Below are 27,998 nucleotides of genomic sequence, written 5' to 3'. Positions count from 1 at the left end.
AACCTTTATCTGCACATAGCAGTTAAACTGTTTAGATCAATCTTTATTGATAATATACATTATTTATTTATGAATTACTGTGTACACAAGAATAAGTTAATGTATTAAGATAAACCGGTGGAAATGCTTGTATTATTCTTGAGATATTTTTTTTTATTGGCCCTGTTTAGTTACAGGCCAGGTGACCCTTTAGGGGTTTAAAATGCCGAGCCAATGAACGGCTGGGAGCAGGAATCTTTCTTCACTGAAGCTTCCACTTCCACGGGTCTGGTAGGAAGTTGTCAAGGACGACGTCTCTCTCTCTCTCTCTCTCCCCCCCCCCGCTCATTATTCAATCGCCGTAATCTTTTTTTTTTCCCCTCGCCTGTACTGTTAGATTCTTTTGCCATCAGAATTATTGTCTAAAGGCAAAGAAAGATGCCCAACGGATTTACTTTACCAAATGGACCATCCCAGCCTATTGATCTATTTGATTCACCTTTGCTTCTATTGTTTATTTTATTTTATTTTCACTTGCTGAACATGGGACAGACTTGACTGGGGAAAAGAAAGAGGGAAAGAAAAACAGTGGGGAAGAGGGACGGCGATAAAGGGCAAAAAACAAAAACCCACAAAACAAACAGACAAAAAATCCATCTATCAATCACCTGGATCACCTGTTGAAAGAAAAAATAGAAAACAAGCAAAGAAAAAGAGAGCAATATAATAAACAACATCATTGCGATGATCTATGTGAATATAACTGTAAATACTAAATATTGAATATTATTGTGTAAAATGTAAAATTGACAGAGCACAGTGTGCTTTGAGGTAGCAGCCAAAAAGGGTGTAGTTTGTGTGTGTGAGCACCCGTGTGTACACCTGTGAGCATGAACGCGCTTGTATTTAAAAGGTTCCTTCATGTAATGATCTGCTAGAGGGTGTGGGGGGGCCATAGCCCCGTCCTCCAGGGCATGAAGCAGGTATGGAGGAGATCCAGGCTCCAGCCATCCAGAGGCCCTCAGAACACAAGAGACCAAGGAAGACCAACAGAGGGGCAACCGTGCCACTATCCCGGAAAGAGCTGAGGAGAGTCCCAGATGAGGGGTCAGCCGCAGAGCAGAAGCCAGGGGGGGTTGCAGCGACGTGCCCGTGAGCTCCATCAGCTGTGCCAGAGTGACCGAGCCCCAGGCCAAGAGGCCGAGGGCACCCCACCCCCAGGCTCCAGGCCCCGACAAGCAGCCACCAGGAGTGAACTGGTGTGTACCTGGACGCCCATCCTCGGACACAAAGAACCACCAATGCATCGATTTCTGAAGGCGTCTGCCACTGGCAGGGGGAGTGGTGGGGGGAGATAGGCCTCCATGCCTTAGAGGGCCTGAGATGTCCCCAGAGAGGTGGCATCTGATACCCGACCTGACATATACAGGGAGTGCAGAATTATTAGGCAAGTTGTATTTTTGAGGAATAATTTTATTATTGAACAACAACCATGTTCTCAATGAACCCAAAAAACTCATTAATATCAAAGCTGAATGTTTTTGGAAGTAGTTTTTAGTTTGTTTTTAGTTTTAGCCATTTTAGGGGGACATCTGTGTGTGCAGGTGACTATTACTGTGCATAATTATTAGGCAACTTAACAAAAAACAAATATATACCCATTTCAATTTTTTATTTTTACCAGTGAAACCAATATAACATCTCCACATTCACAAATATACATTTCTGACATTCAAAAACAAAACAAAAACAAATCAGCGACCAATATAGCCACCTTTCTTTGCAAGGACACTCAAAAGCCTGCCATCCATGGATTCTGTCAGTGTTTTGATCTGTTCACCATCAACATTGCGTGCAGCAGCAACCACAGCCTCCCAGACACTGTTCAGAGAGGTGTACTGTTTTCCCTCCTTGTAAATCTCACATTTGATGATGGACCACAGGTTCTCAATGGGGTTCAGATCAGGTGAACAAGGAGGCCATGTCATTAGTTTTTCTTCTTTTATACCCTTTCTTGCCAGCCACGCTGTGGAGTACTTGGACGCGTGTGATGGAGCATTGTCCTGCATGAAAATCATGTTTTTCTTGAAGGATGCAGACTTCTTCCTGTACCACTGCTTGAAGAAGGTGTCTTCCAGAAACTGGCAGTAGGACTGGGAGTTGAGCTTGACTCCATCCTCAACCCGAAAAGGCTCCACAAGCTCATCTTTGATGATACCAGCCCAAACCAGTACTCCACCTCCACCTTGCTGGCGTCTGAGTCGGACTGGAGCTCTCTGCCCTTTACCAATCCAGCCACGGGCCCATCCATCTGGCCCATCGAGACTCACTCTCATTTCATCAGTCCATAAAACCTTAGAAAAATCAGTCTTGAGATATTTCTTGGCCCAGTCTTGACGTTTCAGCTTGTGTGTCTTGTTCAGTGGTGGTCGTCTTTCAGCCTTTCTTACCTTGGCCATGTCTCTGAGTATTACACACCTTGTGCTTTTGGGCACTCCAGTGATGTTGCAGCTCTGAAATATGGCCAAACTGGTGGCAAGTGGCATCTTGGCAGCTGCACGCTTGACTTTTCTCAGTTCATGGGCAGTTATTTTGCGCCTTGGTTTTTCCACACGCTTCTTGCGACCCTGTTGACTATTTTGAATGAAACGCTTGATTGTTCGATGATCACGCTTCAGAAGCTTTGCAATTTTGAGACTGCTGCATCCCTCACTATATCTCACTATTTTTGACTTTTCTGAGCCTGTCAAGTCCTTCTTTTGACCCATTTTGCCAAAGGAAAGGACGTTGCCTAATAATTATGCACACCTGATATAGGGTGTTGATGTCATTAGACCACACCCCTTCTCATTACAGAGATGCGCATCACCTAATATGTTTAATTGGTAGTAGGCTTTCGAGCCTATACAGCTTGGGGTAAGACAACATGTATGAAGAGGATGATGTGGACAAAATACTCATTTGCCTAATAATTCTGCACTCCCTGTAGACACATAGTTTTCTACAGTCAATGGTTCAAACCTTTACTGGAGCCTCCCAGTGTACAAGCCACAAAAGTGCAGCTCATTTCTGTTTTTTTTTTTTTTTTCTTTTTTTGCACACAGAAACCCTTTGTATAAGAACATCTTATTAAATAACAATAGTACAGAAATGTTAAATAAGGTGAAATACTCAAGGGCCTTCCTGCTCCCATCTTTCCTTTATCTCCATGTTTGATTTTCATGTCGCAGCTTCCTTTTGCTCTGCTGGCTGCCCTGCCTTTGTAAAAAACAAAAACAACAACAACATGGCAGGTTGAACTGATTGCTTATGCTTTAGGGTTTTTTTTCAGTAAATTTTATATCTAATGTCCTTTTTTATAATGGTTAAAAAAAATATGCTGTGGTCAACGAGCTCGATCACTTTTGGCGCCGATTGACTTGTTCGCACTCCAGGCCAGTAGAGGGCGAACGGCTCCAAGCTGGTTTGCTAACTACCAATCAAAACAACAGGAGAAGAAGAGAACGCGGACGGTACAGTGGCGTCATTTCATTGTTCATTCATTGGTATCGAGGCCTACGTCTCTTTATAGGTGAGCTGGGGGTTTTGGTGTGAAGACGTGACACGACTCTTTATGTGTGCGATGTAAAACTTACGTTGTGGTGTTTATTAAAGAAGAAAATTAATTAACAGGCCAAAGTGAGTGAGTCTGCGGCTAGCGAGCATTAGCTTCCTGGACGTATTACAGTCAAAAATTATAAATAGCAGTGGATGAATGGTGAAGAGTTGCGAACTAAACGCAGTTTACATAGTTTAGAAATTGGGAGCAACACGTACCTGGGGCGTTAGGGTTCGTTATCGTGTGATTAATGTAACATACGGATTAGTGCTAACAAGCTAGCTACTTTACGAGTGCAAAACTGGTGTTGACATGTCTCCGCTGACAAATGAAGGCAGTGTAATATGAAGGTGGTACTTTTCCAAATACAGCATACACACACAAAAGTTAGCACATCTGCTCAGCAAAAGTCTGTTTATGTCACACAGCCCCGAATTCAGCTCTTCTCATCTGCCGATCATTTTGCAGCAGCAACATGTAGTTACAGTTTAAATGAATTGTGTAGTCTCTGTGTGTACACTTGACCACTCAAGTAGTCACACATGTCAGATCGCCTGTGATGAGTACAAATAAGAAGCTATCCTGCCAGTGTCTGACATGGACATCATTCTGACCACCACAGACAGTCCACACGTTGAATCTTCTGCGGTCTAATAAAAGAAGCTGGTGAAAGCTGAGTGAATGATTCTCTCCTTTTATGTGACTTGATTTTGGCCTGTCCTCATTGATGTTTGGTGTGAACACATTCAACAGTTTAAGCAAACATGCCCTGCCTTGTTAATGTTTGCGAAGGCCTTTGTATTAGCTGAACAATTGCTTTTAGATTTAGTTTGTATTTATTTGTATAAGGCAGCAATTTCATGACATTGTTAACCAACAGAAATGGGCAATGGCCCTCACATCCTTTTAGATCAATAAGTATGGAATGTGTTCCTAACAGACATATTTCTTGATCTTCTAGGATACACAGAATTCATCATGGTGAAAATTTTTATTGGCAACCTTGCCTGCAATGCCACAGCAGAGGAGCTACGGGAACTCTTCGAGAAGTACGGCAAAGTCACAGAATGTGACACTGTCAAAAACTACGGCTTTGTACACATGAGCAACATGAGCGAGGCAGAGGAGGCCATCAAAAACCTCCACCAGCACCAGCTGCACGGCTGGCGCATGAATGTGGAAATGAGCAAAGGGAGGCCTAAGTCCACCACCAAACTGCATGTCAGCAACCTCGGGGAAGAGGTCACTAGTGACGTTTTGAGGGCCAAGTTTGAAGAGTTTGGCCCAGTGGTGGAGTGTGACATTGTTAAGGACTATGCCTTTGTTCACATGGAGCGAGTCGAAGATGCAATGGAAGCCATCAGTAAGCTGGACAACACAGCCTACAAAGGTGAACGCTCGGGCAGGGGAGTGCAAGTTGTCTTCTCTGTACATGCGATTTTGGATTCTATTTTGCCGCCGTAGGGATAAGTAAAGTCCTCTTGCTGATGTATTTCCACAGAGTATAGATAACCGTTGCTTTAACTGACGAGTTAACTAAAAATAATCACAAGTTTGGAAGGTCTTTTTGTAAAACCAGTGGCAGTGTACTTGATGAATGGGCACTGCACTGTCATTCAGTCACCTGCACGTTTTTTCGCTTTTCTCAGTCATTGTCGCTTTAACGTGTTTAATGGTCGTTAAGAAGCTTTCCGTGTCAGAGTCCCCACGGTCTCATGCGTGTCTTCTCTTTCCTTACAAGGCAAGCTGATGAGCGTACAGCTATCCACCAGTCGGCTTCGCACTGCCCCGGGAATGGGAAATCATACGGGCTGCTTTGTCTGCGGGAAACACGGCCACTGGTCGAAAGACTGTCCAGTCGCTCGGAACGGTAGCCACAGTGACGGCATGAGAGGCCGCGGCGCCCAGGCCCCGCCACACGGTCTCCCAAGTTATGGCAGCTACGGGATGGCCTCACCTGCAGCAGCTGATTACATGGGTGGCTCTGCATATAGTCCAGCTAGTTACGTAGGTGGGTTGCCTCCACCTCTTCCCCACAGGCTTGGCGGCTACGCCTCTGAGCCAGGGGATCGGTACAGCAGCAGAGCACCAGGCTCCTATGCTGATAGGTCACCAGCCTTTGATCGTGACCATTTCTATAGCAGCGTCAACTATTATGAGAAGTACAGAGCTCATCCTTTTGGCTCAAGCTATTTTGAGGATCGGCGCATGTCCTACCTTCCCCCTCCCCCACCTTCCTCCATCTCAAAGCTCTCATCCAGTGTAGATCCCTTTGAGCGTCAGGCCCTGCCTCCGCCTCAAGCGCCTGCCGCATGCTACACAGGTGAGCACACCCCGACCAGACGAGCAGCTGTCCCATCGGCCAGCTTTGCCTATGAGCGAACACAACTGTCGCCTGCCTCTGCCTCCAGGAGCTCATACACAGCTGCACGACCCAAGGGTCATTATGCATCACGTTATGCGCCTTACTAAAGCCAGGTGAGCACCACAGTCCATAACGTTACTTTAAGACATTAGCAGTCAGCGGGCACTGACGCGGTTCTGTGTTTGTCTGAACTTGGACTGTTTTTAACGTTCTGAATCTTTTAAAGTTGTGGTAAGTGTCAGCACTGTTTCTCAGGAATGCTGTGCTCTCTTTCTAGGTCTGTCTGTGAACTGCAAGACTTTTCCTTTGCCGTCACTTCAAGTGTGATTCCTTCAGTCTGCGTTGATGTACGGCAAAGAGACTCTGTTTGGAAAATGGTGTCCGTATCTTCTAGGCATCTGAGATGCCAGTGGCCTGCAGACGACTCGTCCTTTTCAGCCATGTTCCCCTAGCTTGTTTTCTGAAGGGGCGATTAGCAAATGTCACACTTTGACATTTTTCTTACTCTGCAGGTTTTCAGCTCGGGTTTTAGCCAAGTCTTTCTTTCTTTACATGTCTCTCATCATTTGTTGCAAATTGTTCAAATCGGCAAATAATAATTTTTGGTCTTTCTTTGTCATTTAGACATATTCTTGTTCAGTTAATACATGTTTTGTTTTTTAAGATTGCATGAAGCATACCTCATTCCACATAATGGCATAGGTTACCTGTTGCACAGAAGAATTGGATTTTGCGCTTTCACACATTTGACATGTGTGTCAGTAAAACGAATTTGGATAAAGAGAAAAAAGTGTTACAAATGATCATCATTGCTGCAGCATCATTGCTGCAGCGGGCGGTAACTCTCAATGTGTATTTTATAACAGGTAAAGCCAGACGTGTGGAATCGAATGGTGCAGCGTTTCCCTCTGTAGTGGATTAAAAGGCTAAAGGCAGCAGCAGGGAAATGGATGTGTGTGCAGTCTAGCGTTCAGTTAGCATTTACAGAGGGATACTTTGAGTTTAAACCAAAGTTAAGCCTGGAGATCATAAACATTCCAGCTTTTTTCTCATTTAAATGTGTCTGTGGGTTCTGCTATTTGTTCATTTTCTAATAATTGAGGTGTCTGCTGGGCTAAAATTCTTCAACTAAGTGACACCAAAGTGAGACTGCTAGCTGATATGGATTGTGCAACTGACAAACGGTTTTCTTCCCGATGATAGTGGTGCTGACTGCCTGTAGCCAACAACAGAAACGAGCCACGGTGTGTGAGATCTCTATTGTATCCATGTAACACTGAGTAGGAACAAGTCTGTGGGGGGACGGAGCAGAGCTGTAGAAGTTGTGAGGCACGTCCTGTGTACTGTTGAAGGTGCCTTTCCTTGTTTTGCTTATGAGTGGATTTGAAGTTTGTATTTTTCATACTAGCTGAAAAAATATTAATATACCTTTTAAAAAAAATCTGAAGTTAATGATTTTTAATAAAGCCAAAATTATTTTGGTCATGCTCGTTTCAGTTTTTTACTTGAGTATGATGAATGCAGTGGTGTGGCTTTTGGTATTTTGTTCTAAAAATGCTCCAAGTATGAATATCAGAAAATAAAATCCAGTTATTTGTCCAAATAGGGGCTCAAGGTTAATGTTCAAGACGATGTCTTGTAAAAAAGAAAGTCTCCATGAAAGGCCATTCTTCACCTATTTAAAATCTATATTTCTTTGAAATTCTGTTTTTTGTTTGTTTGTTTGTTTGTTTGTTTAAAGCTCTTCATTGATGTAGAGCCACAGTTGAATTAAACTTTTCAGTGCAGATTTTAGGGAGAAAAAACACTAACCCCTGTCTCTTCATTGTGTTAAGATTCCATTTAAATCTTAACAATTCCATTCCATTTAAAAGAGTTCCATTTAAAAGAGAGAGAAGTCACCGGGACAAGCCAGGAGAAATAAAAATTATTTTTGACAAACCAAAACAGCCTTATGTGCTGAGCCACAGTTTGGGTCATGTGTGTTTTATTCTGCTGCGGATGGTAGAGTATACAGGACGATCCACTGTGCCCAAACTGGGATGGATCAGAACGAAATTGCCCCCTCTTTCGCTACGTTGTTATAAGGTTTTCATATCAGAACATATTGGACGAAACGCATTGACACTAATCTGTATGTGGTAGTCCAGTTAACTTGAAAACTTTGCTCCGCGAACCGAGATGGGACCTCCAAACTACAGATCCAGCTTTGAGTGGGCTGTGTGTCTCCGCATGAACGCTTTCAAAGACCCAATGATGTGATCCAGCGACTGTATGAAAGAACCTTTTTCACTTTTGATCAGCGTGATTAGGTGCTAATCTTCCAAAGCAAGTCTGATTTCTTAAATGTCACTGTTCAAGTACTGATAATAATGTTTAGAAAAAAACTATTTTACACGTAGTCACGAAGTATATCCTCCATCTTGCCTATTCTCCTGCCTTGGTTTCCTTTGCTCTGCATGTGGAGACGCCATGGCTTAGCTTTCGGTGCTAGCTAGTCCCTCCCAAAAAGCGCTAGCGGGGTTAGCTGTATGTATTTGCCTGCCAACGCGCTAGCCGCCATTTCATTCTCCGAGGGAGGAGACGAGGAGTGCGACTTTTAACAGGTATGAATTGTATTACCCCGTAATTGCGAGGAACAAAAATCGGTTGCGAAAGTGACCCAGTGCACCACAGTTCCAGCTGCTCCAGAAGTGTTTGCTGTAAAAGAGATCTGCTAATCCAATATCCAAGCTACAGCCTCGCGACTCGTGTAGTGAAGGCCGCAGCCTGAATGTTGTGACGTTACGTAAGAGTAACCAAAGCAGGCATAGTATAGTGCGGTAAGTTTAAGTGTGTAAGTGTTTTGTCAGGTTTTGATGCACATTGTAATCAGATAAGCTGCGGTGATGTTATTTAGCGGTGCCGCTAACGACTTTTTTCGGCTGCGTGCTCAGTGTCCGGTTAAGCACCGCGCGGGCACTGCTGTGCTTGCTAATGGCTCGTTCGCGCGTTTCCTTTGGACTCCGCACACCACGCTGGTTCTTTGTAAACTAAACAGCCGATAGAAATGGCTCCGCTGAATCCAGTCCACTGCAGCTTTGTCTGTTGGTCAGCTCCTTCGTCAAACTTTAATTGTTGCGCTTAAACTTTTGCCCAAAGAGCGCGTCCATTACGTTATTCTCCAGTTGACGTTCAAGGCCCATACGGTGACTCGTTAAAGCTGAGTGGGTTATCTTTAATGAAATACTGTCAGAGTGCTGGCTTTGTTAGTATTGCTGCCACTCTATTCTGTGCGGACTGTACCAGTGTTGTTCGTGTTGTCCCCATGAGATTACGTGGAGACTTTCTATACAGTTAACTAGTAGGGGTCCTCACTCCTACATGCCCAGGAAGCCTTGTCAATGGAGAAAAGTCCATAAAGTTTGAGTAGTGATTGCTCAACAACACTGCTGGAAACTCATTATTGCAGAAGTTCACCTTATAACCTTGGAGTTGTGATTTGGCGCTATATTAATAAAATTGAACTGAATAGCATTTTGTTAAATGAACTGGTAAAAGTTTCAATTCAGTCATCGGAGTCATGATGCTACTAATGCTGAAGTTCCTCTCTTCCTTTAGTGACGTGGACCCTGCACAATGGTGAAAATATTCATAGGGAACTTGTCCCCAGACACCACATCAGATGAACTTCGCTCTCTCTTCTCTCAGTATGGCAAGATTGCAGAATGCTCAATTGTCAAGAACTTTGGCTTTGTGCACATGGATGACAAAACAGAGGCAGAGGAAGCCATCCGCAATCTCCACCAGTATGAGCTGAATGGCCAGCCTATGAACGTGGAATTAAGTCGTGGCAAGTCAAGGGGATCCACCAAACTGCACGTTGGCAACATTGCCTGTACCAACCAGGAGCTGAGGGCCAAGTTTGAAGAGTTTGGCGCTGTGTTGGAGTGTGACATAGTAAAAAACTATGCTTTTGTTCACATGGAGAGAATGGAGGATGCCATGGAAGCCATTAATCAGTTAGACAACACAGCTTTTAAAGGTGAACTCTTGGGCTGGGCTTGATGATTTAATTAAAGTCAGATTAAAGATGTAGTATCAATATTGTTGTTATGTTGATGGGTAAATTATTGCTCAAATGCAGGTGAGTAAAAAGAACTAAGGTAAGTTTTAATAGACAATTCCAACATCATTTTAAAGCTGGTATCCGTAATGTCTTTGGTAATATCCGCCTGTGTTGTGGACTTAAAGGGACACAGACTGGAATTTATGACTCACTCGTCAGGTAAACACCTGTTGTGTGGTTATTCCAAGTATTTGATTTGAAGTACATAGAGTGTACAAATCGGACCAAATGCATAGTCCCATTAAGGGCAGGATTAAAACGGACATGACGTAGTCCTGTTCGTAGAACGTGGTGTTTGACACGCATTTATTCGCAGGATCATAAATCTCGGGTTGCGCCGGTGAGATCCACGTCCGCACCACGGGTACAAGTTGAAATTGACGCTCACTGATCACATCGTATTAGTTACCTGTTGTGTTTTCGGTGGTTTAAGAAGCGTTTCAAGTTACGGATTTCAGCTTTAATAACCATATTTTTAGTGCTCAAATCATTAGGTATGTCTTCTTGCTACTGTTGGAATACAATGCAGCCTTTTAGCTGATTGATACAGGCAGGAAATATGAATGCAGGTATAAATCCTTATTGAGTCTTTTCTTTTTAAGGCAAACTGATGAGCGTGAAGCTTTCGACTAGCCGCCTGCGTACTGCGCCGGGAATGGGAGACAGATCGGGTTGTTATCGTTGCGGGCAGGAAGGCCACTGGTCCAAAGAATGCCCTCTTGACCAAAATGGCTACCACGGTTCAGAGCCAAAGTCTGATGGATACGATGCCTCGAGATTTGGCGGGCGGGGTCGCAGCAGGGGTTATCATCCGGACTTCAGTGGCGAACCAGATTACGGTGGCAGCTATGCTCCTGTGCACGGTTTTTCCCGAGGTTCCGGTCACAGCAGCAACATGGCAGGGTACAGAAGAGGTGCAGGCTATGAGGGTGCAATGAGGTATGGGCCACACCCGGGGTATGGTGTAAATGCTGCTGCAGAACATAGCATGGCTCAGATGTATGGCGGCGAGGCAGCATACAGGGGCAACGGCTCACTCTATGGCGCGTTCCCAGCCTACCCGGTGCGACGGTCGCCTTATGAGGAAAGAGATCCGTACGGGGTTGTGGACTACTACGAGAAGTACAGGGCCAATACTTACGGAGGCAGTTATTTCGAGGAACGCCGCGCTGTCCCCTTGCCTGCTCCAGCAGCGTCCTCCTCCACGGCTATAATGAGAGAGCGTCTGCCTCCCTCTAATGTCAACCCATACGAGCGCCCTCCCCTCCCTCCTCCACCAGCCCCAGTCTCTTCATACTACGCACGTGACCGGAGTCCGATTCGGAGAGTTGCTGCCGAAGCAGATGGATATACATATGAGCGTTCGCGCCTTTCTCCGGTGACCGCCCTCCCAAGAAGTTCTACCTATGAAAATCCGCGGGATCCCGGCGCGGAGCGGGCACGGTATACATACTAGTGCTTGTCCCATGCAGTCAGGGCAGAGCTGATTTACAGTAAGCAGGTAGGCTAGCCGAAGTGCCATGTAAACGTCACACAGTGAATCTCATTGCTGTTGTTTGAAGCTAAAGTCAGCGCTCTGTATGTGGGTGGGTGGGCACAGTAAGCAGAACATTTAAGTCTAAATGGTTGGATACATTCACAATATGCTTTGATCTTCTTCCAGGTCCTAATTCACACTCCAGTCCAAACAGTGGCTCAGTTTCCCATCTCTCATTGTCTTGTAACACGCTGTGGTATAGCTGCAGTTAGCAAGTATGTAAAAGCAGGTCCAGCCTGGTTCCTTATGTGACACTGCCACAACTGAATTTTTGCCCTTCTGAAAAAAACATACATAGCCTGAACACATTACATTAGTGCATGGTGCTTATTGTAAAGGTGAGTCTTCTGTTAATAGAACTTAAAGTGTATTCAGCAGCTTCTAATGTATTATGTGCGTTTAGTGTATTTGTGTTAGTGGAAGTATGCCTCATAACTGCAGCGACGGCTAAACAAATGTGAGTGCTTGAAGCCTGAAAACGAGGACCTTCTCTTCCTTCTCATGGTTCCACTTTTCTGTTCGGGATCAGATGAAAACATTTGTGAAATTAAGATGGGAGAACTTTTTTTTTTTTTTTCTTAAGCTACATTGTGTTTGATTTTTTTTTCTTTTTTTTCTTTTATTGACAGTAGGAACATTACTTAAATTCCATTGATTTCCATTGCTATGATAAATATGAGATTCACATGTTCAACCTGTAGTAGTAAAGCATTGACCTCGGAACCTTTTTGTCTGTATTGATTTCTCACTATTAGGTTATAATAAAAAATCTGTCTAAAGTTTGAGGATTGTGACCTCTCTCGTGTGTGTGTGTGTGTGTGTGTGTGTGTGTGCGCGCGCGCGCGCGCACGCACGCACTTACTATAAGATGTGAAATCGACTGCAGAGTCCATCAGCCCGTGAACACACAAGCGAAGACTGGTGGAAGATCACTTTGTCATACAGAGAATGATAAATGCAACTTGTGACATGAAATATGTCATGACATGATAAACATTGACTTGGACATGTTTATATATCAGAATCTGTTTGGCCAAGTTTGTTTGACTCCAGTTCAAGTTTTTTTTTTTTTATGCAAAAAACCTGTTTTGTTTTAAAAAAAAAACCCTCTTGCTCTTTTACAAGTTACATAGCTATAAATGGGGTGAACATAGTGCAACCCTGGATGAATCTTAGACACTCATTTTAATAGTGTAATACTAAGCCACTGTTACCTTGAATGATATAACAGTGGGCTATTTCTCAGTGTTCATCAGCATGACAGCCTGGGGGAAGAAACTGTCTTTGGCAGCTGGTTTTAGTAAACAGCGCTCTGTAGTGCCTCCTGAAGGAAGCAGTTGCAATGTGAAGGGTCTGCAGAGATGTTTTCTGGCCCTTTCCTAAAACTGGGCCTGTACAGGTCCTTGATGGAGGGGATATATCGGTGCTGATAAGCCTCCCTGCAGAGCTGATTGTCCGTTGGAGTCTGAACTTGTCCTGCTTCATGGCTGACCAGAACTAGTGAGTACTATTATTATTGTTGTTATGATTATGTATAATGTACAGTAACTTTAGTAATGACACTTGGCTGTGTATCTGAAGTTTTACACTGCCAACTTTCACACAGTACGTGGTCTGTCCCACCAAGGGGGAGAGAATTTTAGACCTACTGTTAGCATACAGACACACACGCATGTGCGAATGGTTAAAGGAGGTCTTAGTGAAACTACAGGGCTGTTTTGAGGTGACAGACTGGGAGACACTGTAAACTTGTCAGTGAGGACATCAGTGGGCTTACTGAGTGTATCACTGACTCCATCGTCCCTGCTCAGACTGTCCATTGTTACCTAAATAACAAGCTGTGCATAACTAAGGACATAAAACCCCTCCTCAATGACAAGAAAAGGGGCCTTCTGAGCGGGCAGTATTGAGAAGGTTCATCTTCAGAAGTTTTCTGATGACTCTGCGGTGGTTGGATGCATCAGTGAGGGTGTTGAGACAGAGTACTGAGTTATGATGGACTCTTTTGTCATCTTGATGCATGCTCAATCATCCACGTAGGTAAAACTCCAGAAGTTGATTCTGTTCATCTGGATGTAGCGTTTTCTTTTGTTGTGTGGTACGAGCAGAGTCACCTGCAGCTCAACAAGACAAAGACCAAAGAATTGTTTGTGGACTTTAGGGGGACCAGGAAACCTGTGACCTGTGTTTCAATCCAAGGGGTCGATGTGGACATTGTGGAGGACTATAAATACCTCAGAGTACACATAATAAACTAGACTAGGTTAAAAACACCACTGCACTCTACAGGAAGTAGAAAGTAGAAGTTTTTCCGGAATATCCTGTGTAAGCCTCAGAGAGAGAGGCTGTACAGGAAAATCTCAGCAGTTTGTGAAACCGCAGCTCCCATTCAAAGTCTCTTAATCTTAATCACCTTTCTTCCCTACGCTGATGCTAGGTATGAATTTCAGGAGGTCGTCTACATGCATTAATGTACAGACTTGGAGCCGGTGAGCGTATAGACACGTTATATTTGCGATTTGTTGCCTGTTAACGAGGTATCAAAAATAGGAGATTGACATTTTTCAGCCAATCAATTTTTAGAATGAGAGGCGCAGGGAGCATTGGTCTGACCAATAGGAATCTTTCTTACTGCGACGGCCCGTCCCACGTCCGAAGGATTAACCTTTGTGATTTTCTGTTGGGCGCCATTTTGATTGAAGTATTGTGTGAGAGCTAAAGCAGGAAGCACTTTGTCAGCTATTTGCACACATTTAAACTTGAGCTGACTGATCGCTCATACTGATTGAGCCATTTAAGTAATTCGAAAATGGCGACGGGAGCAAATGCAACTCCATTAGGGAAGTTGCACCCTAGTATTGGCGCTAAACGAGCCTTTGATGCCGGGCCTGGTGCGGGGAACGGGCTGATGCCAACACCGGGGCCGCCCGGGTCCTTTCCTTCTCTACAAGGCTTCCAGCCTTCGATGCCAAGCGCATCTTTTCCCCAGTCTCATCAGTTCAACCCGGGGACAAGTTTTTCGAGTCAAGCTCAACAGCAATCTGCTGCGGGGAGCGGAATGGCTAAACCTGGTAAGTTAAGCGAGCTTAAGCTAACTCCTGTAGCCCTCAACGCGGCGTTAGCGATCTGAAGCTAACGACGTTAACCAACATGGGTGACGAGCCCTGGCCTGAACGGCATGGATAAGGAGCCGCTAAAGTTGGTTAGTAAACGATAGTGGTTGGTGTTTTTTGGTCTAGGTTGTCCTCTTCTGACCTGACGGTTTAGTTAACGAGGGTTAATAGTGAAGTCTGGCGAAACGACAGCTCTCTGCCTGACGGTATGTTTTATTGGTAACAGTGCATTGCCTCGCTTTCATACGTAAACCTCATCAAGGCCATCCATAACTGTCTTTTTCTAAATCGAAGCACATGAGAGAGGAGTAGCTGATAGAGCCCAAACGAGGAGTCACCACGTTGCCGTTCTCCTGCATTTAATCTCGAAATACACCGGCTCCATCAATGCCGTGAAGGGCGGTAGAGCTGGCGTGCATCATGTAATGTTTCACCGGCATGCTGTGTTTCTCGCGGTAGATTTCGGCCAGAAGAAGTCAAGAAAGAAGAGTCGTTGGAGCAGCGAGACGCCTGATCAGAAGACCGTCATACCGGGCATGCCCACCGTTATCCCACCCGGACTGACCCGGGATCAGGAGAGAGCATATATAGGTAAATATTGAGTTGGTGATAATGAAACATGTAGTTTCTTGTATTATGTGTCTAGGAAATTACTTGTTTGGGGTTTAAGTTTCCCTGCCAGTAATAATTTTATCCTGTTTGCTGAACTGCCAACAGTTAGAGCTTCTAAAGACACCCATTACACATTCTGGTTCCAGTATGTTTACTCTAACACGTGGGACATTTTGCTCCAGCTGTTGTCTTTTCTGAAGAGCAATGATTACTTTATGATTGAAAATGTTAAGTTGACTTCTTTGTAATGGAGGCTTAGTGGTGGTGCTGCATAGTGTTATAGTTTGCATACCATTGGGCACCCATTAGCAAGAGGAGTAGATTGTTAAACACCACTGCTTGCAGATATCTGTCCTCAGCTGCAGGTCACTGCTCACTGTCTTGCCTGATTCCCTACACATCATCAGTTTTGTTCCTGTGCATGGAGGAGTTAGTTTATAATGTCCTAACATTGCTAAAGAATGCTGTTTATTTTGGTTTGAAGTGTGAGCAATGCTGCTTCAATGGCAAACAAATCCAGTGAGTTTAAAGAAGACAAATTGTTGTTTTTGTGGGCACTGCAAATTTGGAAATGCTTAAGGACTGTGTGCGCGCTCTGATTTTGGCCTGTCCCAAAAACATTGATCATAAAAAGTCCTTTTGAACCACACATGCCTTCCAGCAGCAGTGTAACACCAACATACTGCCTTCACAGGCCCTCAGCGGGTGTTCTGAAGCAGACCAATCCTTTTTTTGTCAAAAACTAACATCATTATTGATGTTGTGCACTCATTGGTAATGGTTGATCTTGGTATGTAAACATTCATTTGTGCCCACCCTCCGTCGTCACACTTGTTATTTTTCCTCATTCAGTAAAGCCCCAAAAACATTGTGAGGGAAGATTTAAAGATGAAGCACAAGTCACTGGCCCTTTATTCTTCTTCTCAATAACCCAGACTAATAGTTTCAGTGCCAGTGAACGTGTGTTTGGTGTATTTCATCACAGCTTTCATAATGTGCATTAGATGACTGACTGATTTCATTGCCTTTGGAATGATCCCCTCAGTGTTAGATCTGTGGAGTGACTGCGACTGACTTTATAAAACCAAATAGCCAGCGTATCTTCAAATGTTTAAGATTTAAGCACTTTTCATGGAATTAATTAAAGAGTCTTTTATGCGGTAGGTATTATTAGGAGTCGTGGAGTTAACGGACACATTGACGTTCAGAAGACGTTAGACTTTTTCATGCTAAAGTAAACGACCTCTAGGACTTGCTGGTAATGTGTGCTTCTGATGATGTAATACTTTAGAGTCTTGCCAGATGTTTATTTGATCTTCCTTTTGTATTTAACAGACTCACCGTTTGTCTTTACCTCAGTAATGAATGAGATAGTGCTCCAATGTGCAGAGCATTGTCTCTCTGTTGTTATTGTGGTAATCAAATTTCTCTCCATCCTTGTTTTTCTTTCCTAACCTGAATTCTTCCAGTCCAACTGCAGATTGAAGACCTGACTCGTAAACTGCGTACAGGAGACCTGGGAATCCCTGTTAACCCTGAGGACAGGTCGGAAAAAGATTAAATCCACGAACAGTAACACTTTCTCTACCTTCTTGACTTTTTGGAAGACATGTTCAGAGTATATGTGGTTGTTAGCCTAAAACTTTAGTATTAGCTGAAGGATGTAGTTTAGTGAAGAACAGTGTTGTTTAGACAGTTTGAGTTCTTCACATTTCCATTTCCTGTTGCTAGAGGAGAATTGATATATATGAACGTTTTTCTAAAGACTGCTCCTCGTCCATCACCACTTAGTACACGTGACTACTAGTTTCAGCACTTCTCTATACATGCAGTGATTGTCTAGAATTGGTAATGATGCATTTTTAAAAGTAAATTAACATTTTCTTTGAGTAAACTGGAGAGTGATTAACGGAACTCCACTGTTACACTGTTTCCTGTAAAACAACACAAGTTTGAATGTTTTTACTCAAGATGGAGAAGCAGTGTTTGTAATTACACTGAAATGAAAGAATTGTAATAGAACGGACAGCCAAAAGCCAACCTTAGTAACATTTGAATAGTTGTTGGCGCAAACAGAAAGTTCCTTCTTGACAGGTGAAATATTTGTTTAACAAAAACACGAAATCAAAGTGCACATTGTGGCTGCTGCTGCTTTTTTGGAAACCAAGCTTTGACAAAGGTGTTTGCTCTGAGCTCAACAGCTGCCATCAGCACAGGAACACTGTAACATGTGCTTCACAGTACCGGAGAAGTGATCGAATGGTCCCTTTGATTTGTTTCTCTCACAGAAATCTGTACAAGCTTGTGCGAATTGTTTCATTTGAATGAAATTACAACCACTGTTTTGATCTTGAGTTAAAAAAAAAAGGCCAACACATTCTCACTCCTCTCTCACCTTTCTATACATTTATAGATGGCTGTGCTTGTTTGCGACCTTTGGTTTCACATGTTACCAGGCTGACAAACTTTAGTGTTTTCCATCCTGATACAGATTGAAGCTAGCGTCCTCATAATGCTATTGCTAACGCTGGGTAGCTCATATATAAACTCGGTGATCCTCTCCTTCACGTTTTCAGGTAAAGGCAGTATTCCACATTAACTCGCTATAACTCAATAGCTCGTCAAAGTCTTCACTCTGTATATTTTCAACCTAATTGACAGCTGTAACTGTATTGTTAACAAAACAAACAAAAACAGTGGCTGCTCACTTTCTTGCAGCGCTCACCACAGGAGAGGAGCCACTGAATAATGCCCAACACCCTTTCTGATGCCGCCCTCCCACTTTTGAACTTTGTGCATTAGATGAGCGTATAAACCTCTACACTGTGGAGCTGCATATGTATTTAATTTCTATATTTTATACCCGAATACGAGTCAATACCATCACAGAGACTTTAGTGGTAGGTGTGTGTCCCTGTTACGCACACACCTGAAGGCCACATTAAAGAACACGAGGGTGAGGAGTGGTCACGTATTAAAAGCTATGAACCATTCAGAAGGGTTACTAGTTTGCTACTTATTAAGTTAATGTAAGTTTAGTAATGTAGCTAAGGTTTACATGACTGACACCAATCCCAAATATCTCTGATATTATTTTGAACTCAAACATCCGCACAAATGTTTGGAAAATGAGCTTTTCCTAGGTATTGTGTTTCATTCCTCAGTACACTGCAGCGAACATGTGCTGCAGGGCCAAAAAGCACATTAAATTATGACCTGCCTGAGGTGGGAGTGAGAATAAGTTGAAGGATTTTAAGGCTTTGAAAGCCAGCTTTCCATAGTCGACTATAAGCTCAGTCTTTAGAGCTGTCCTAACAAGGGTATCTAACTAGTCACTGCCAGACTCCTTCTATTGGATGCTTGGCAGTTTACTTAACACAGTCGTTGCCTCAAATTTAAAACTGTAGTATTTCTGCACACTGCTTATTCTGTGTCTGCAGTAGGGGCCTGTCTGGATATGTGAGTGCTATAATTCATGTGTAAAGATTTTCCTCTGACACAGGTTGGACTAGTGTACAAATAAGTTTGCATATTGATTTATTTCACATCTTAGGTTTGACTTGAATTGGCTTATTTTGAAAAGATGGGTACTAAATGCACACAAGCACCAAACTACTGCTTTGTCTTACTTTATTTCACATACTTATTTTGGTCCATTGTTGCCAGTGACTCAGCCCATGGCATGAAGCCTACTTGATTACATCCCAGTAATCCAACTGGGCTTTGTGTTGGAGTGAACGAGTGATCTATTGCTAGTCCTCTCTGGTTTTCCCCTAATGAGGCTGTGAACACTTCTGCCCAGGGAGGAGGAGGATATGCTCAGTTTTCCCTCTGGATTTTGAGGTCTGGAGGAAAACTGACACAAATGTATGTGTTCTTGGAAAGCCAATGGCTGCCTTAGAGTGTGAAGTTGACCTTTGCTAGGTAGCGTCCCGGTCACCTGTACACTGTATATAGTTTTTTTTAATCATAATCAGACATTTCCACAGCTGTCCAAAACTTGAATGCAGAGCTGCAGAAGCTTTAGAAATCACTTCCCAATCTAATGTGACCAACTTGGGAGGTGTTTCAGGTTGTCAGCGTTGGAAGTTTGAAGCGTAAAATGAAAATTTTTTTTCTCACTCGTCACGTGGACACATGTGGCTCTCTGATGGGAGAGCGTAGGAAAAGGTGGATATCTAATCTTAATTCCTTTTCTCTAACCCAAATTACCCCACATCAACCTAACCCTTTTTCAAGCACAGAGCCTCCTTAACGCAGTACCACAGGTTTTCAGCATCCAAGGGGAGGCACGGACCTCTTCCACCACGTCAGCACCAAGCAACTCTCACAGCCAGCGTTTCTGCTTAGGATTGCAAATTTTGCTTTGATTTGTTTTCTTGCCTCCAACTTTGCTTTCTTGTAGGCCAACAATCCTGTATGCAGGTTGAAGTTATGGCCGTGTATTTTATTTTTTCTTCTTGGTTGATGCCCCTCCAGATTATTTGTTTACTGCCACTATACAGCTTTGGTTGCTACGTTTTTCTTTTGTTTTCTTCTGGTTTTGTTTAAAAAAAAATATTAATTTTTTGATGTCAGAATGGACTTCAGTCTTTGAAATGGCAGTGCAGAGTTCCTATATACTTTTCTTTTGTTTAAGTTTGCTGCTACTGCTGCACTGGCCATGAGTCAGAGTCCATCTGAGATTCTCTCAGTAGAAACAATTACAGTCTCAAAGTTTATTGTTGTTTTAAAGATTCACTGATTGAGATTCTTTTATTGTTAAAGTCTTAGTCAGCTGTAGGGAGCCTGTGTGATTGTTATTGGCAGAGCTTTGCTTGTAGGAGGGTGCTGATGATGTCTGTCTTGTCTTTTGTCTGCCGCTCTCAGGTCTCCTTCTCCTGAGCCCATCTACAACAGCGAGGGCAAGAGGTTAAACACCCGCGAGTATCGCACACGAAAGAAGCTCGAGGAGGAGCGACATGCACTTATCACTGAAATGGTTGGACTCAACCCTGACTTCAAGCCTCCTGCAGACTACAAGTATGATTATCTTTTTTTTTTTCTTTCACCCCATTAACTGTATTTTAAATTTTTGTTTCATTTTGTGTTCGTTTATCTGATAAAATAAAAGGCTGGCGTTTTATCTGGGACGCCAGTTTGATGAGGGACAGAAAAACAACATGAAGCACGCGGTCTTTTAATGGGGGGCACTGGTGTGATTTTGGTAGAAAAAGTAAATAACAAATGACCAATTGACCGGATGGTTAAGCGTTGCTGTTAGTGTGAGTGTGTATCCCAAATAAGGTAACTGTTACTAACTGTTAACTGTTGGATTGAAGATGTTATAATGCCACCCTCGGTGTCTGTGATGGGAAATTGCAAACAGGGAAAGTTGATAAGTAGATGGATGAAGCTTTGCAAAAGCAGTGTTCTGCAGTCAGTTGGTGCAGAATTAGTGGTTGCATATAGACTGTGTCACAGGAAAGTTGCCTGAAACAATGTCTAGCCACACTCTCCACAGGTGTGTTGATGCTACCTGCAAAGGAACAAATGCGCTGATGTCGGCAAATTAATCTAACATTGCATGCATGTTGAATATTGCCTGTGGTGCAAATTGTTGCACATTTCAGCAGCAATTTGTGACAATTGGTCCTTAACAAATGTGAGGAAAAGTTTGGGTTAGCTCTTAAAAACACAAGCAGTACTTGGGTCGTATTTAACCCAAAATTACTTTTAGAGTAGTCCACTAGTCTCCCTCTCTGTAATCTACTAGCTTTTTATTCTCTGGGAACAATATGACATAATTAACAACTGAAGGAAAAAGGTTAGAGGGGGCACTGAGAGAAACAAAATATTTAATTTTCATCCATCCATCCATCCATCCATCCAAACGGTTAACTGGGTAATGTGTCCTCTGGGCCATGGGGCCGTTGGTAATGTCAGACCCTGATGGTTAGCTGAGCTAATCAGTCAGCCTTGTGTTTAGATGTTAAACTGCCTGGATCGCAGTTTGCAGCTTGTGACACATTTTCCATGAGGATCTGTTTCTGCAGGTACAGCATTTTGTTCAAGCTGGGGAAATGATGTTCAGAGCAAGGATGTGTGAGTCTAGTGGACTAGATGACTAATTGTCACTAGGCTGCTGCAATTTGAGTATTTTTTACACAAATTCTTTGCTTCGATGCGTCGTATAAGACGGCTCTATAGCACGCCATTGTCTCCATGGATACACAAAAATTCACCACCAAATCACAAGAAGTGTCGCCTCACTGCGAGCGTTTCACCAACATTTGCAACTAAAAAAGGACCTGCGATACCAATGTATTTGGGAGCAGCATATGAATAAATAACGTGACAACATAAAGCCCACACAGTGTTCAGGCTGGCACAGTTTCGTGTGGAGCTGGAGTCTGTTTACACACTGAAAAGCATAGAGGCGTCCTGTTACCGAGACGATGAGCTCAGGTAGCATGAAAGAAAACATGTTTCTAGTCTGAAACAGTGCTGCTGTTCCCATAATCACCATTAAACCTTTAGTGGGGAAAAGCTAGTGGGAGTCCTTCAGACTGTCAGAGCAGACGGTGGATGGAAGTCACTGCTGTGATAAAGCAGGACTTGAGCAGAACCGTAGTGTTCTAGCAGCAGCTCATTGTAAAGAAAGATAGCAGATACCTTTGGTTTTGTTCGTATTAGTAAACGCTGAAGCCTGGAAGCTCACTGATAAAACATTGTTTGTTTTTACTGGTCTACATCGTTATTAGTGCCATTAGCACAAATTTGAATCTATCGCCCACTGCTACCTCACAAACCATCTGAGTTCAGTGAACTCCTGTTAGGGTCAAGAATCTGATCTGGGATGTGGAGTGTTGTCCATTAGATGATGGGTACACTGTGGCCAGAGACATGCTGCCATTATTTTCCTTGTCTCTTATAGAACAGGACATCAACAGAAAGAAGAGTGGAGGTCTCTGTTAGTGCCAACAGTCTGATTGACTTAAGTAGTAATGTGTTCATTCGACATTACTACTGTGTTCTTTTCATCATTGTCATACGTTGTCATGTGCAGTCACGCGTGCAAACGAATGATGTGTCATCAGAAAGTGATTTTTATGCATTAATTGTCAGAATGAGAGCGTTTGACTGGTCAGTAACAGAATCATTTCAGTTTAGTTTTCTTCTTCAGTGGTCTCGGTCTAATCAGTGATTGGAGTCCATCTGCTTTGTGCTTTCATTTGTATCTTAATGATTCTGTGAAGAGTACAAACTTTCTTCCTGTAGAGCAGCCCTACTGCACATTGTGGGACTCTCCATGCTAATTGCTGATGATCTAAATACTGGATTGGCTCTTAGGACATTTAGAAAGCTAAATTCTTTACTTGTTTGTGTTCTCCAGGCCTCCAGCCACCAGAGTCAACGACAAAGTTATGATCCCTCAAGATGAATACCCTGAAATCAACTTTGTTGGTCTGCTCATTGGACCCCGGTAAGTTCGATGCCATCTTAAAGTCATGCAGTTTGACGTGCTTTCATACTGCAACTGAGGGGGGAAGAAAGAGTTTCTCACGTTTGTTTTTCCTCCCAGTGGTAATACATTGAAGAACATTGAGAAGGAGTGCTGTGCCAAGATTATGATCCGGGGGAAAGGGTCTGTGAAGGAGGGGAAGGTTGGTCGAAAAGATGGCCAGATGCTGCCAGGGGAGGACGAGCCTCTGCATGCCCTGGTCACTGCCAACACGATGGAGAACGTCAAGAAAGCTGTGGAGCAGGTTGGAGCACCTCCTGTTCATTATGTGAAGATGTTTAGCATCAGTTTGTTAAATGTAATGCATGTATACTTTGGGGAATATATACCGTGATATTAATGGTGTGAAATGTGTGTCCACAGATTCGTAACATTTTGAAACAAGGCATTGAGACGCCTGAGGATCAGAACGACCTAAGAAAAATGCAGCTCAGGGAGCTGGCCAGACTCAATGGCACACTGAGGGAAGATGACAACAGGTCTGTGACACTGCCCGGGCTTTGTGCACAATCACTCCTTATTTGTTATAACACGAGGAGCCACCTGGTCATTAAAGTACAGAATGAGCAAGAATAGAAATCAAGGATGGATTTGTTCCATTTCTGCAGTCTCTGGACACCATGCTTATTGTCTCTTGTATCCACAGGATTCTTCGTCCTTGGCAGAACTCTGAGCCACGCAGCATTACTAACACCACCCTCTGCACTAAATGTGGTGGAGCCGGCCATATCTCCTCAGACTGCAAGTACAGCAGGTGACGATGCGCTGAGTGTCCAAACTTGAGCTGAACTCCTGACTCCACTCGCCTGAATTGTGTAACGACGTGTGCTTCTTTCACAGCTCGTTCGCTGCACACAGAGCAACTGGTGGAGAGCCCCCTCAGTCAGCTCAAGACAAGGCTCGTATGGACAAGGAGTATCTGTCTCTCATGGCTGAGCTGGGGGAGGCCCCTGTCCCAACGTCAGCCGGAGGACACACCAGCACCCAGGGCGCACCTCGGGCTGCAGGCCCCAACAGCACCCAACCTCCACCGGTTAGTGGGGACGCACGTGGTTCTCTGTACTCGTCGTGTAGAGCTCTGTCTGAAATTCTCTGTGTGTTCAACAGAACCGGCCTCCGTGGATGAGTTCTGGTCCAGCCGAGAACAGGAACTTTCACGGCATGCCTGGGGGGCCCGGAGGGCCCGGTGGTCCTGGAGGACCTCACAGTTTTCCTCCTCCGATGCCCAGCATGGGAGGACCGCCTATGCCTCCCAACCCCAATGGCTTGCCTCCACCCTGGATGCAGCCCCCTCCTCCTCCCATGGGCCAGGGACCTGGACCGCATGGACACCCGATGGGTAAGAGCAGATCCAGACTACACAACAGTGTGTTTAGTGATGACATATGAACCCTGCTTCAGGTCCAAACTACTCTGCGTTCATTAGGGCTGTTGTGTATTTGACATGTTTTAATGCTTTGTATCTTGTTCCATTTAATTATTTTAAAAGTCAGTTTCTAAACCCTTTAAGCCCATGCAGCAGTCTATTAATGACTAACCTCGTATTGTGGATGGATTGTCTCAGTTGTTCTCCTGACTGAAGTTTGGTCCGTTTACAGCATCCTGCCATGTGATTGCATTTGTCCCTAACCATCAGGAACCCTCCTGTTTTATTGAGTGGAAAAAAGTTAGCGTTCATCCTCCAGCTTCACCGTGTTTATATTGTGCTAACAAAGCTGTGTCGCTAGCCACCACGTAGCACATCATTATATACCAGCTAGCCCAACTTCAGTAACCCTACAAATGTCACTGCTGTTTAGTTTTCTGTCTTTATTTATGTTGGAAGTGATAGCAGAGCTGTACGTTTGAGAGATTTATGAAAAACTTCTATCAAAACATGCTATATCATGTTTAGGTGGAAACTAGCGAGCTAACTTCCTGCTAACTTCTAACTTTGTTGAATTTAATAAATTCTGTTTTCATGGATGCCTGGATGTTAAACTTAATAGTTACACCTGGTAAAGCAGCAACACTGATCATTTTATTAAAGATGAAAGAATTTAGACAGTTTGTAACTCTCAGTGATGCTGCAGTGTTAGTTTGTTTTTTGGGACCTGAAGCGGAGTTTGGGCCCAGACACAGCTAATGATGTCAGACTTAAGGTCCGGATACTGCCAACAAAAATCAGAGTGTATGGAGGATTAAATTCTGCATGGTGGTGATAACAGTACAGTTTGGGTAAAAGGCTAAGACCTGGTGATCCATACAGTGCCAGTGATGTCCCACAGATGGCAGGGAGCTGGCACAGGCTGGACTCTCATGAAGGCTTTTAGATTTTTCAAGTCGAGTTACTGAGACGTCTCATGAAAGCTAATGAACTCTGTGTAAGATTCAGTTCACCTCCTGAGTTCTTTGTGTCGTACTTAAGTTGCTTTGAAGTGTGTTTTATTGTAAAGACTTTCCAATATTGAAGAGGTCAAACGCAAAAGAAGCGTCTGAGCGTCTGCTGTATTAGAAAAGGACCCAAAACTTTACTGTAGAAAATCTGCAAAATAGAAAAGAACCCCCAATCTTATGTGCTTTTGTTGTAGGTCTGCTGCCACCTCCAATGGGTATGATGCCACCTCCACCTCCTCCCCCAAGCAGCCAGCCACCGCCTCCCCCTTCAGGTCCTCTGCCACCTTGGCAACAGCAGGCTCCACCTCCCCCTCCAACCAGCAGCATGGCAACTAGCACACCACTGCCCTGGCAACAGAGTAAGAGCGCACAAAAGCTTTATTGAGAAAACTTTCAGTGGTTCAGCACACACACAGCTCTTTTATACGTCAGTGGTTTCAAAACTGGTTCCTGTGTACACTGAAACGAGAGGTAGTGTGTTCACTGTGTAATCTATAACAAAACGGCTTCATTTTTTTGGTTTCTGGGGGGGGGCTGTCACCCAAAGACAAGTGTTGGCCTCGGTGTGTTGATTTGACAGAGAGTTTATCACCGAATCAAACAGATAGGCAGTGCATATTTACAATATGTCTTTGTCCTTACACACACACAAAGACGTACTCACCGCACCTTATTCACAGATCTGTGGAGACTCTATGCATAAGGAGCCTTTATGTTTGCCTACAGTTCATTTCCATGTGTCCCCTGCTCTCTTACAGACACCACCACCACATCTAGCCCCGCCACCGGCACTCTGCCTCCATGGCAACAGCCCCAACAGCCTGCAGCCTCTGGAGCCCAGCCCCCACCACCCATGGGTACTCCGTCCATGGTGCCTCCTCCACCTGGGGTCCAGCCCCCACTGCCCCCGGGCGCTCCACCACCACCACCTCCACCTCCTCCAGGCTCCACGGGCGTGATGTATGCCCCACCACCACCTCCACCACCCATGGACCCCTCTAACTTTGTCACAATGATGGGGATGGGGGTACCGGGCATGCCCCCTTTTGGCATGCCTCCTGCCCCCCCTCCCCCTCCCCCCCAGAATTAAGTGTGGGTCAGAGGAATGGTCACCATGTACCCATAGACTGAAGTCTGTGCTCACAGAAATGTAACCAGTGCTTTATTTTTTATGGATCCATGATGTTGTGAACAGTGACAGGCTGTGATTGTTCACTCTGTAACTTAATTCCACTTCTTGTCGCTGTTTTTAACGTTTGTGTGGACACGGCGCTCGGCCCATGTGTACAGTGTCCCTCTCTGACTGCCATAGTTTGTTACATAAGTACAGTTATGACTCAGCCAGCCAGCACCAGGTTTAATGTATGTGAAGACTTGCCTGTCATTGGCTTTAATATATCAGAGTTCAGCTTGCATGATCCATTCAGACAGCTCATTCTGTTTAAAGTGACACATTTCTACTCTGACCTGCTCCCCATCTTCGCTTTGAGCTGGACAAGATGAATATTTTTGTATGCAACATAGGAAGTGTACCTTAGTTGCGTAAAACCTTTGTAGTACTAAGATTGTTTTCCAGGGATTCCTGTGGTTTTCATTTTCTTCTTTGGCCTGGGTCTTGGCGGTGACACCGAGTTTTGTGCCCCCTGCACTAATCGACTGCTCAGAAGATCCTCGTTCATGTATCTCTGCTGTGATTAGACGCTGTGTGCAGTGTTAGTGTTGCTTCTGTTTGACTTATCTGAGTAGAAAATTGTTCATTTCTGGAGTCCACCGTGTAATGTTAGCCTGAATTAATGTTGGTTTCATATTAAACTGATCCATGTCAACTTGTTGTTTCTCCTTTTATGGATGTCAGCCCTTTGTGTCAGAAAGAAAGCTAGCTTTTCTTTCCCCCGAGAGGAGACCCTGTTGGCCACTTCATTAAAGTGTTACATAATGTGGTCTGCTTAAAAGAACATGGCCTTAAAAATGCAGTGCAGCTCGTGTCCCCATGCTGAAGCAACTTTCTTTAAACAGCCTAAATCTATGTTCAGAAAAATTAGCTTCAGAGTTACTTGATTGCCAACATGTACCAGTTGATAGTACATGTTGGCTTGTAAAATCCTGACTATGACCGTGCTGTGCAATAGTCTCCCCACACATATCCTAAGTGTTACTGTCAGTCTATGAAGTCTAGGTTGGGTCAGCTCTGAATAAATATCAGAAATGTTGACAGGATTACAGATGAGTACAAAGGATTGGACTGTGGTGTTTTACTCAAAGAGAGATCTGTCATCTGAACTATTCAAAGTTTAAACCATGTAATCTAAATTTAATCGTTTTTCATTTGTAATTGTGCCATTTGGGTAATTTATAATTGATTATTTCATATTACATGTAAACCGTTTTACTGTGGGTCACGTGATGAGATTAGCCTGAAGATTTGAAGGTGATGTTTCCCGCAACCTGACCTTGGGCCGAGTTTTCTCTGTGGATTCGTCAGTACTTGTTCAGTTCAGACACTGAATTTAGACTCAAATTTCTTCTTGGTTTGAATGCTTTAAACCAGGGGCAGAAAGATCAATGTGCTCAAAGACGCACCAAATATTTTATTCTCATTGTGCGACTGAAGTCAGGGTCTGTGGAGTTTGCATAGAACTGCTACATATTCTATCCATGTGCGTCTCAGTGAGGCACGGTTAAGTCAAAGTAGCCACATTTACACTGGAAGTTAGAACAAGTATTGTTTACAGAGTTTCGTGGAGTACCCGAACAGTAAGACGAAAGTCTTCCAAGTCGCTGATTGGCCACCTGATGATACTGAGTT

The 27,998-nt window shown here is 43.9% G+C and overlaps 3 protein-coding genes across 5 annotated transcripts; all 3 read left to right on the top strand.

Annotated features, from left to right (window-relative positions):
- The first annotated feature begins 3,433 nt into the window (after positions 1–3,433).
- LOC146676475 (RNA-binding protein 4.1-like) lies at positions 3,434–7,636 on the top strand. Its single transcript, XM_085400747.1, has 4 exons — positions 3,434–3,550; positions 4,539–4,967; positions 5,319–6,055; positions 6,220–7,636. The coding sequence occupies exons 2-3, from the start codon at positions 4,556–4,558 to the stop codon at positions 6,047–6,049; spliced, it is 1,143 nt and encodes a 380-aa protein (XP_085256873.1). The 5' UTR covers positions 3,434–3,550; positions 4,539–4,555; the 3' UTR covers positions 6,050–6,055; positions 6,220–7,636.
- Positions 7,637–8,033: 397 nt separating this feature from the next.
- Positions 8,034–12,370, top strand: rbm4.1 (RNA binding motif protein 4.1). Of its 2 annotated transcripts, none has more exons than XM_085400745.1 (3): positions 8,034–8,548; positions 9,543–9,966; positions 10,653–12,370. In XM_085400745.1, exons 2-3 carry the CDS (start codon positions 9,561–9,563, stop codon positions 11,504–11,506), a joined length of 1,260 nt encoding a protein of 419 aa, XP_085256871.1. In that variant the 5' UTR covers positions 8,034–8,548; positions 9,543–9,560; the 3' UTR covers positions 11,507–12,370. The 2 variants fall into 2 exon arrangements, with proteins under 2 accessions (XP_085256871.1, XP_085256872.1); XM_085400746.1 differs by lacking the exon at positions 8,034–8,548 and adding an exon at positions 8,578–8,764.
- A 1,631-nt stretch (positions 12,371–14,001) lies between these two features.
- Positions 14,002–27,018, top strand: sf1 (splicing factor 1). 2 transcript variants are annotated; one of them, XM_085400743.1, is made up of 12 exons: positions 14,002–14,024; positions 15,160–15,291; positions 16,782–16,857; positions 20,182–20,334; positions 22,688–22,777; positions 22,877–23,060; positions 23,180–23,295; positions 23,463–23,570; positions 23,657–23,849; positions 23,924–24,155; positions 25,387–25,551; positions 25,951–27,018. In XM_085400743.1, the coding sequence occupies exons 1-12, from the start codon at positions 14,018–14,020 to the stop codon at positions 26,280–26,282; spliced, it is 1,788 nt and encodes a 595-aa protein (XP_085256869.1). In that variant the 5' UTR covers positions 14,002–14,017; the 3' UTR covers positions 26,283–27,018. The 2 variants fall into 2 exon arrangements, with proteins under 2 accessions (XP_085256869.1, XP_085256868.1); XM_085400742.1 differs by lacking the exon at positions 14,002–14,024 and adding an exon at positions 14,254–14,658.
- Positions 27,019–27,998: the final 980 nt, after the last annotated feature.

The sequence above is a fragment of the Rhamphochromis longiceps genome, linkage group LG3, assembly GCF_057381845.1.
Source record: "Rhamphochromis longiceps isolate RC_006_pf linkage group LG3, R_longiceps_female_GT1.1, whole genome shotgun sequence".
NCBI lineage: Eukaryota > Metazoa > Chordata > Actinopteri > Cichliformes > Cichlidae > Rhamphochromis > Rhamphochromis longiceps.
The sequence above is the reverse complement of the archived record's forward strand: the minus strand, read 5'-3'. Positions and strand labels throughout refer to the sequence as shown.